The 11,437-nt window shown below is 42.5% G+C and overlaps 1 protein-coding gene across 1 annotated transcript in view; it reads left to right on the forward strand.

Annotated features, from left to right (window-relative positions):
- Positions 1 to 11,397, forward strand: part of LOC138912223 (uncharacterized) — a 44,650-nt gene extending 33,253 nt beyond the window's left edge. The window contains exon 4 of the mRNA XM_070212120.1: positions 11,195 to 11,397. Coding sequence (XP_070068221.1) covers positions 11,195 to 11,397 — 203 coding nt within the window. The remainder of the gene's footprint in view (positions 1 to 11,194) is intronic.
- Positions 11,398 to 11,437: the final 40 nt, after the last annotated feature.

Consider the following 11,437-nt stretch of genomic DNA (forward strand, 5'->3'; position numbering starts at 1 on the left):
GTAATTTCAGCACCCAAAACGTACATCGCCTGCCACATAACGTATACGAGCCGTTGTACAAGCAGAGGCGTTGAGCAACACATGTTGCCAGTGCAGCAGGGGGCGTGGCTCGGAGGGCGTAGATGCATGTGTGCAAGTGGAATTTTCTCCTGCTTTTTTTCAGCTTCTTTTCAACAATTTTCCTTCTTGCCAACTGACGGATGAGAATGCGGAGAGCACTGAGATACGGAGAACGAGTGAAAAGTTTTTCAATTTCTTCAGCTGCATTTGAAGATGAAGATGAGGATGGGGGGTGGGTTTCCATGTTTGCTCGGCTACAAGTTAATCTGGCCAGAGACTCAACTTTCGCCATCCGTCTTGGGCAAGTGAAGAGGCAGTAGTTTCAGTTCATTTCCCTGCAACTGCATTCCTCTTCGTTATTTTTTGCCGCAGCCAAACTTCTAATTTCGTTACAAATTACACATGTAATGCATATGTAGGCAATGTATGCGATGTATGTATGTAGTGTATGCCATCTCCTATCGCATCCACAATTTATTAGCTGCAAATGGCCGACTCAAGGAGCCCGCTTTTATCTGTTTGCCCCAGGGTTTCCGGGCTTTCGGGTTCTCGAGTTTTCGGGGCTCAATTACAAGCCAAGTTTATCCGGCTGCCAATAAGCTCAAGTTTATGGTCTGCAGCTCTCGGCAATTAAGTTAAGCCGACCCGAAAAGAATGTGCTCGAAAAGAAGTTTTTGGCTTTTCGTTAGTAGGAATGAGTGTGTGTGCTCTGTGTGAAAATTGAATATTCCGCATGCCACATAAATTGAAAGGAATGGCAAACGAAAAGTGCAGCAGCAGAAGGCGCACAGACTGCTTATTAAATTATGTCGGCGCTGAAAAGGAGAAAACTTTCTTCTCGGCCATATTAAAATTGTTGGCAATGCCTGGCTGTCGCAGCAATTATTTCATTATGAGTCTGTATGTGTGAGAGAGAAAGAGGAGGGGTCTTGGCCAAAAGCAAACTGCAAACGAAAGATTCCAGATCCCCGAGATTCCGATTCCAAGGCTCTTTTTCGAAAATTATGCACTCGCAAAACTTTTGCAACATTCCGCCAGACAAAGAGGCGTTGACTACGCCTCATTGTTATTATCATAATTGCATAAAGCTGAGGGGTTTTCCTTTTTATTCGGGTGGAAAAGGATCTTAGGCGCCGCTTGCTGGCGACATTTTCACATTTTCCGACACGACTAAGCGCTCTGCATTTTCGGCCAAGTCGGTTTTAATTAGTGCAGGCTCCTGTAAACTTGGCGGCTCCATTAATTTCCCATCGCCAGCACGTGTCTCCTGGCATTTGAGTTCCTTTTGGGATTGGTACGGCGACTGTGGATTTTTCTCCCTCACGCATCATTAAACGCGACCCGAGCTCGGGGCACACGCAAATTAAAGTGCCATATAATTTGGCCATCACGCCCAAGGCCGAAAAGGCCGAAAAGCAAACATTTCCTCCGCATTTTCTGCCGCATTTTCCTTGGTCGCTCCATCGGATGTGAGTGATTATAAATAAGAGATTCCGCATTGGGGCGGCTCTCCCAGTTCGTCCAATTTGGTTTATTTTCGTTGCCCTGGCAAAACATCATTGATTGTATCAAATGGCTTGCTAAATGTTGACTCTGCGAGCGCTTTGTCTCTCTCTCCCTGTATTTCTGCGGCCAAGCGGAAGCGGAAATGTCCAGTGCCCCCAGGGGGCGTGGTCGCTGGCGATGGCGGATTTATGGAGCAGCTGCAGTGAAGCGTTGCTGTTTCAACTTGTGCCGCTCGAGGCGTTCGCCTGTCATCCTGCCACACCCGCCCACTGAATGCCACACGCCACGAGTTGCGTGCCGCACTCAAACACTCAAACACTTGGCTTCCAAATTTCGCCGCCGGAAGTGCGTGGGATGACGCGGCCCGAAACTTGGCCTTAAGGTTCCCCAAATTATACCGCCACCGATTTGCATATGACCAGGCGGGAACTGACAGGCCTCTTAGCCATTAATCTGTTTCGGAATATCGGGAGTTAAATTCCTTAACTTAAAACATTCAGTTTTCTGGGAATTTTACACTTCAATCACATTTTGCACTCCCGGAAAGCTATCGGTTTCTAAGAAATATTTCTAGAAAATACTAGGAAGCCACGACTGAGAATCGGAAGCTGGAGCAACAATTCCTCCACTTAAAACAATCAAATTCCAAAAATTCATTTACATTTCGGTTTCATGGAAGCTTTGTTATACTTCGGGTTTCGTAAAGAGTTATTCACAGAATACATTATTTTAAGGAAAATACTGTGTTTGTTCTTTTTACTGATATATATTTTCTTCTCTGATATATACAATTGTCCAATTTTATTTACCTTAAATATGTTCGTTTTAAACCATTGATATTTTGAATCTCTGCAATTTAAATTGAATGTTTCAATCAAATATTTGCATTCCTGGTTTCCATTCTAACTTGTTATTACCTTTTTATTTAATAAAATAAATTTGTTCATAGAAAGTCTTCTGTATAAATTCATTGAATTGCAACATACGCTCCAAATGTGATGCATCATATTATAACAGCTCCATAGATATTTTTTTGGGCAATCAAATCCAATCAAATTTTAGGGCATTTTTTTGCCCAACGAAACTCATACATTGACGACGAAACGTATCCATCAAAGGTGGGCGGCCAGGGGGCGTGGTCGTGTGATAGACACGTGGTATTAAAATTACTGACAGCTACAATTTATTATCAATTGGCAAACAAAGAGTTCGAAATTGAGGCTCACGTAATACATTTAAATCAATTGCGGAAATCCAATGGTAATGTAATCGAAGGAAGGGTCGGAGATGAGAGCAAAGAGCGGGGATTCATTGATGAATTCGCAAAACAATTAGAATTTCAAATGAGCGAGACAGAGAGAGAGAGGTGAAAATGTTGGATGGGACACAGTGTCAAGGCAGCAAATGTATTCATTTCCACTTTGCAGCTCGGATATTTATTGCATATTTAATGAGTTTAAACTCAGACAGAAAATGAAATGCAATGCAATTTGAGCGAGCTCTCTGTCTCTGTGTGCTCTCTCCGTCTCTTTCGGCCCGTGTTTCGCCCTCTCTTTCTGCCACTTCTAGCCCTTTCTCGCTCTAACTGCATTTGGTGATTTCCTGTTTGCGGCCAGCAATTGATTTGTTTGCAATTTAGATCCAAATTCGATGCGAAAGGCTCGAATGGCCGGCTGGGAAATTAGTTCAATTGTTTAAGCGTCTGTTTGTGTGTGCGGGAAAGAGAGAAAGGAGAGAGAGAGAGGGGAAACGGCAAACGAAAGAGATGGAAATGGGCCAAAATCTGGGCTCAAACGTAATGGGCACAAGTCAATGGGCAGGCTTTAAGTTAACATTGCGTATACGCCGCGTGGCACCGGCTCATAAATAACAAAATCGCATTAATTTAAAACTCATTTCGTGAATAAACACAGACAAGTGGGTGGGTCAGTGGGTGGTGAGGCTGAGTGGTGCAAGTACACACGCATGCACACGGCAAACTGCATTTTAAATTAAAATTAAAAGTTACTTGCTCCCATTATCGCCCGGTTGGCGAGGACAACGGGCTGCGCACAAAGGACACTCGCGTCCTTTCCCGAGGCGATAAATAATAAATACCGTGCAGGCATACAATTATGCAGCTGCAACTGAAACTGCAAATGAAACGCTGGCCAGGTGCAAGTATCTAAAAACAATGCAATGATTTATGCATGCAATATTTTCCTTGAAAATTGCTCAATGAAACATGAATAATCACAACGCTGCGTATGCGTATTATTCGCACCTACAGAAGCCAACACTTCGCCGCACTTAATTGAATTTTAATTTCCACTCTCTGTTGCCCCCAAACGATTGTGATTGATTTTTAATTAAAATATTTATTTATTTGTAATTAAGTTGATTGACTTTTCGATGGCTGACCGCAACAAAAGCAGCCGTCGTCCGTCCGCTTAATGCGATGCGTGTAATCACTGAATATTCCACTAATTTCCGTTTGTCCATCACTCTGATATTTGCAGATAAGACTTGCTGAGTCCCCTGGGAATCTCTTTGGATTGCGGATGCTGAATGCTGGATCCTGGATTCAGGTAAGGGGTAACTTGCCCGGAGGATGCCCAAACAAACAATCATTAATATCAATTTGACTCGGTATCTGACTCTGACTGGCTCTGTTTATGACTGCAGCAGCAGCAGAAGGACACAAATTATTTATTTATGCCGCAGATGCTCCTTCTTTTCTTCTTCCCTTTCCTTATTCGCCATCCTCCTGTGATTCATGGCAAATAAACAATAAATTAAATTACCACATTTGATTGCCGGGCTCAGAACAATTTTGATATTCCCCATGTCCCAGTCGAAGTCCCAGTTTCAGTTCCCAATATCATTCCTGTCATACTTCAAAAGCGTAAATGACTAAATGAATGGATGCATTATGTATGCTGCCTGCTGCTGCTGCTGCGATGAGGCAAAATTGATTTTTAAGTTACGACCATACGCATTTATTTGGCAATTGAATGTGGATGTAGTTGCTCGATTCGTCTGCCAATGCCAGGGAATTGCAATTCCATTTCAAGGAGCCAAGGAGTGTGTATGTTATGTATGTCCTTTGGCCTGGCCATCGGCAGAGATTTATGGGCGAACGCACAAAAACGTTCATTGAAAACACATTTTCCATTTTCAAGGGAGCAGTTTTCCTCCTCTTATTTCTCCCCTCGAATTGCAAATTCAATAAGGCATTATATAATATGGCCAAGACATACAGACATGCGGTGGTGGCATTGCCTCCGTTGCAAGTGCAATAATTTACAACATTTTAATCGAATTAGACGCTGGGCGACGGAATATGGTAGATGGGAATGGTGATGGCTATGGGCACTGGCCAAGAAGCAAAATGCATTTTAAGTGCCGCCTGGCAGAACTTTGGCACTTGGCAGCTGAATTCGCCACCAGCCACCAGCAGCGGAAGCGAAAAGACAAAAAGAATGGCACACCCCGGGCCAAGGGAATAGCACTTGAACATGTGCCAGCAAATCCCAGCCAGGGCCATCTTGAAAACCAGGCGAAATGAAAAAGCATTTAAGGTCTGCTACGGATTGCTGCCGTAATTATCGGACAGGTCTCGCTTATGAAGGAATAAGTCAGGTTTTTAAACTAGGAAGGAAAGTTTTTAGACGACTTCATAATCTATAGATATAAAGCTGTCTTTAGAATTTTAAAAAGCCATAAAGAATACTGATTTTGCTACAAGTTTATCTTTAATTAATTTGGAAATAGATCTATTAAATATTTATAAAATCCTGAGCTGCAATAATACTCTGTGACTTAAAAAAACCTAGAGTATGCATTTAAATAGTTTCCTCCTTCAATTCTAAAGATAAAACTTCCTATTTTCACAACGTTTTTATACAGCTTTCTTATTCTCAATATTTATAGCTTTCTTCATGTTAGTTTTCTTTTTATTTCGATTGATTCTTGATCTAAATGACTACTTTTAAAATGAATTTTATTTTTCTGTCTCAACTCAGACAATTTCACTCTGTTTTCCTTCGTAAAATCTTCTCGAGAGCTTCTCGTTCCTTTCAATCCTTTTCCTACTTTTTAATTTAAAACATTTGATTTCAGTTTACAGGCCACATGCAGGCAATGCGAGTGCATTCGGGTTGCAGGCGGAACGAAAATTGTCATAAATTCCAGGCAATAAATTTCTATTTGTTTTATTTCGCAGCCATTCTATTTTCGTTGCCTCGGCACAATGGCAATTATTTTTTCTCGTCGTCCCAGCGAAGCGTGCAAAAATAAAAACGCAGCTGCTTTTCTAGGATTTAGCTGGCTCTCTGGTTCTGGCCTGATTTCCCTGCCTGCTGTTGCAGCTGGAGTCGCATCTGCAATATCCAGCCAGCACCCAGAAGTTAGTGCGCCTAAAGAATGATAATGAAATCTACCTTATTCTTCTCGTAATTCTATATTTTTTTTCTTTCCTGTCTCGGGGCGCTAATAACTTTTGTCTTTCGGGCCGAGAGGAAAATCGATGGAGCTCTTGGCAAATGATTGGTATTTGGCAGGCGGAAAATCCTCTAAGCACCCAAGACACACACTCATCGGGGGTTTGGTGGGGTGACATGTATTGAGCTCGAAGGCTGAATACTGAAGACTGAAAGCTGAAAGCTGTCGGAGTCTTTAACTTTGCATAGTTTATTAAATCCCCGGGATTCGGCTGATTCCCGATGCCATTAGCTGTCGTGTGCTTGTACTCTGATTGCATTAACCCTCGACTCGAAAGCGAGTGCCCTGGAAAGTATGCTACACGAATTACAATTTGCGTGTCCTTACTGCAGTTGCACTGCATTTCCCTGCTGCAAGTTGCCTTTGCTTTTGCTGTTGCGAATGACATGCAAACGTTGCATTATGAATGTTATTATAAAATCTCGCTAGCTGAAGCGCTCTGTGTGGTTGTGTGTGTGTGTATGCATTTAAACGACTCTATTTACCACAAAATGGCTGCCAAACAACAACATGCCAGCAAACAATGAACGATAATAATAATGACACAACAGCAGCAGCAGCTAAAGTAGCAACAGCAAAAGCGGCAGCAGCAACAGCGGCAGCTGAAAAGGCAAACGTTTTAATGGCCACAGCGAAATTCACTCTAGTGGGAGTTGCGAGTATATGTGTGCACTTTGCAGCTATTTAAAATTTAAATAATAGCAGAATACAAGCAACAAAAAAGCAACGAGAAGAACAACCGCACGGAATAATAATAAATCATGGCAAATATATATTTTCATACGCACATGCATGGTTTATATGGTGAACGACGTATACTATATACGTTTGTGTAATATTCACAGCCAGCACAGCTACATTGTTGGCAGCGTTTTGCCATTTGGGCCAATGTTTTGGCCTGGCGCCGCGTGTTGATTTAATAGTCGTGGTCACAGGCATTATGGCATGCTCATGATTGCCCCGAAAATACGTGAGAGCTAACCTCCTTTTCCCCGTTTTCCTCACATATCGCACATTGTTCCGGTTTGGGCTTTTCATGAAAATTTCCATGCCATTATTTATTGTGTATTTAAAGAGATTACGGGTAAGCAGGCCAGGACTCCCGCATCCTAATGGCAGATTGCAAATTGAAAAAAACAGGAGCAGGAAAAAATAGGAAAAAATAGAAAAAAAAAGCTGAAAGTGATGAGATGATGGCAGCCAAGCAAGACGTCGACATCTGTAATCCCCGCCTGCAAGTGTGCCATAAAAATTCAAATTTAAATTCGCCCCTGCTCATATGCTCCACAAATCCCACTTAATTGTTGGTGCTGTTTCGGTTGGTTCTGTGAATTTCATGCATTCTAATTTATGCAAACTTAACAAAGGAGCCAGCGAATGCTGGCCACATTGCGCCTTCAGTTTTGTTTCGTTTTTCGTTTCGTTTCGCTTCGTTCTGCACTCCTGCATAAGGACAATGGCTCAAATAATACAAATAAAAATACAAAAAACACAAGGGGAGCCAGTGGAAGTAGAAGAAATGAGAAAGAAAAGAGTCCCGAATAAAATGCAATGCCAAACAAATGCAAACCGAACTCAGCTGAGGCGAAACAGTCAGGCAAGCAGCCAGCGGGCCACTTGGCGTATACGTAATTCGCATTTGGGCAACAGCAATACAGCAACAACAACAGCAACATGCAACACCGAACAACAATTGCAATGGCTACGTGCCAAGGCAGCGGAACAAGGATGGCAAAAGGACGACCAAGAGGTAAACGGTATTAATGGCAGGACCTTCTTTTTGGCAGCAGTTGGCAAGCGTAACAGAAATAGCTGCAATGCGACTTTTTCGCTTTTTGGCTGTTGATGTCTCTTCCGCCCTGCAAGTATGTTGCACGTACTATCTATCCGTACTGCTGCAACATTCAAATCACTCGAAACTTTCGGGTAAATTCCTTGTTTCTTGTTCCGCGGGATTCCTTCCCCCATAAGTAATCGAATGCTAATGGAAAACTGTTGCTCATAAATATGCCAGCCAGCAATTTGTCGAAGGCAGGCCATAAAAACTACAAGGGCCATTTAACTTATGAGTGGTGTAGGCCCATTCCATCCTGCAATCCCAATCCCAGCCCAGCATCCTCATTCCTCATCACTGCCCATCCCCCAACCACCTCCTTGGCTTTTCCTTGGCCCGGGTTCGGGCCAATTGCCAGCGGCATCAGCGTCGACGGCTCTTCAGCGTCATCAACACATCGTGTACGTGACTTTGCTAGCAAAAATTAACAATTTCATTAGTGGCCCCCGTTGCAGGACGAAGACCGAAGACTGGCGACTGAATGCTGGTTATCCAGTATGCTGGATGCTGGCTGAGGAATGTTGAAGGATGGTTCAAGGAGATGACGTAGTGTCAGCCGGAGAAACACGAAAAAAACGAAGAGCAACAGAGGGGTGCACGGTTAAAAAAACAGTATAACAAATACAAGATCTAGTTCTTAAAAACAAATAGCTTTAATAGAGGTGCAAAAACATCGATAGTTACTTCAGGCGATTGTCGTCTTTTTTTTCGCGATACTAAATTTAAAGTTATATTTCTGTTGACTAATTAAAGCCAATTAAATCTAATCGATTGAACTGTAGGTTGGCCAAAGTGTTGACAAATTAAAACTAACCAAATTAAACAAAAACCTTAATTAACTATCAAAAATATCGAAATACTATCGATGATTTAGCAGCTTTTTGCAACGATTTTATTTTATTAATTGTATTATTTCAGCTTCGACTTCAGTTCCAGAACATCCTAATTCCGATTCAATATAATACCGACAGACATATCATTTAAGGTGACATTTTCTAGCTGTGCAGCAAAGAAAAGTAAGGAAAAATGTAAAAGAGCTGACGGGGGGCAAAAAAAATTGCTGCCACTTATCAAACAGACGCCCACACACACACTCACTTCCTGTCTGTCTGTATGGCTCTCTCTCCTTTCCCCTTACCCCTTTCCACTATGTGTAAGTGTGTGTTTTTGTGGGTGGGTGTGTGTCAAACTAACGAACCGCGCTGTCCTCACACGCCACGCCCCCTTTGGCCGCCCACTGCAGTCATTTACAATACGTCTAAAAAGACGCTGCGTGCCGTACGTGCATCAAGTGCGCTTCAAATGCACTTCATTGCCTCCGAGACACACACACACACACACATGGGGTACAGATGGAGATACTCACACACACCTACAGCCGGCAATTCACACCCACACATAGAGTGCTTAGGCTTTGTGCTGCACAAAGTAAATGAAATCGTGTAAGAGCAAAGAGTAGCAGTGGAGGAAGAAAAAGGAAGAAAGAAATAAAGAAGGCACACAGCAGAGACATCAAAAAGCGCTGGCTCAGTTGCCGGCACCTTTTAGATACACAGATACTCAGATACTTAGATACCCACACTCACACTCGCACACACTCGAGCACACACACAATCAATTGCCTAAAGTAGTTTGTAAAATAGGATAAAGTTGCAGTAAACTTGGATCTCTCGCTGGCAAAGGCAAAGGATTCCCCGAGACAGTCTCTAATGAAAACGTAAAATCCAGCCGCACTTACCCGCTTTTCCCACTTTTCCCTGCTGAATTTTCCAGCTTTATTTGCCCAAGATTTGTGAGCAAACATACATGGATTTCGCTTCGTTTTCTGTGTCTGCTTGACTGTTTTTCTTTTTTTTTCTGTGCTGTTGAGCTTGTTCTTTCTTATTATTTCGATTTATCTGCTCCTTGCGAAAGGCGCACTGCAGTCATTTTACTTGGGCCCCCTTGGGCAATTTTAAAGCCCCGCTCGCCTTTCCGATTTTCCCCGACTGCGCTTCAAATTTTTGTTTTTTTTTTTTTTGAAGGCAGCCAGGCGAATCTGTCAAACGGCAAATACGAGTAAATAATAAAATCAAGTTGCCTGGCTTGGTAATGTGCCCGAAATTGATTTTTTGTTGCGCCAGACAACAACAACAACATCAGCAGCCAAGAAAGGAGACACAATTGGCTCCGGGAAAGGGGCGTTGTTTGAGGTACTCGGCAAATATTTGGTCAAAAATTGTCGTGCAGGTGTTGGGTCCTGTTTTTGTTTGAACTCCTTAGCTGGGTACCAGCGTCAAAAACACGGAGAAAAAATAGAATCAGCTAATATGAAGGTTTAAAATTAAAGAAATCATATGTAAACAGCAATTTTCATATTTTAATGTACAATAATACTTAATAATTTTTAGTTTTTCTATGAATTACTACTAATTTTCCAGCATTAAAGTGAGAAACTCAAATTAAGGTCAACAAATTATTAAAAATTAGATAGATGTTTCTTTACCTTCTGATAATCATGTGTTTAACAATTATAAACTTATAAACAAATCCTGAAGTTCTTCTTCTCTGTTTGTTTATTCTTCTTAAATTCATAATAGTTTTCTTCATTTATTATCACTTTAATACTTTTGAATTGCATTTTTTTTTTGGGATTAATAAAGCACTAAGATAATTGCCACACATTTTTCATGATTTAAGGCCCAGTCCTGTCTTAAACTTTTGGCTATGCAAAGTGGTTATTTTTTGTATTTTTCGGCTGTTGTCTCCAGCAGACCTGTCAACTGAAATGCTCGCTGGAACGCAACGAAAGCCCCTAAATCAATAAAAGTTTCGATGGCTTAATACCAAAACGGAAGCGGCATTCGGCTTTCAGTTTTCAGTGGCAGTGGCGACGACAGTCGCTAAGTCGTCGAAAATATGCCGCCTTGTTATTGCATTCCCGCCGAACCACCGACCGACCCACTGCACCACCATTTGGGTTATATTTTTTATTGACTTAGTTTCGAGTGGCAGCGCCGCAAAGTTTGCAACTCTTGCGCGGCAAGTTCTCCATTATTCGGGCTGCCTACTTTAGGCTGGGGTTCGCTTGTCTGGCGATAGTTTTTTCCAGCTTTGCGATTACAAATGAGATTTATACGGCCATTTCCGTGCCATTAGAGGAAGTGCAGGAGGCGGCGCTGCCTAGTCAAGTGTGCGGCCATAAAGAACCCAAAAAATAGTAGAGCAAAAAAAGAGTACCTATTACTTTTGCAACCATGAGGCCAGCTCATATTTTTCCATTGGCCTTGGCGCATTAACCGACGCTTTTTCACTTACTTCTCTTGTTCGCAGGCAAGCCAACTTGTCAACGGAGCGGCACGCCTAATGTCCTTTTGATAGGCTCTCCAGGATCAGTGGCGGAAGTCCGGAAGGAGGTCGAGGAAGCGGTGTCCACTGCAGCGGCGCCAGCACTTGATAAATTATCATGTGAGCAGGGAGGAAGTGGACGAGGATGCGGCTGGCAGCTGCAGCAAATGATGTCGGATGCTGCATAGAACTAACCCGCTTCACCTGCGACGATTTTTAATCTATTTT

The sequence above is a fragment of the Drosophila takahashii genome, chromosome 2R, assembly GCF_030179915.1.
Source record: "Drosophila takahashii strain IR98-3 E-12201 chromosome 2R, DtakHiC1v2, whole genome shotgun sequence".
Lineage (NCBI taxonomy): Eukaryota > Metazoa > Arthropoda > Insecta > Diptera > Drosophilidae > Drosophila > Drosophila takahashii.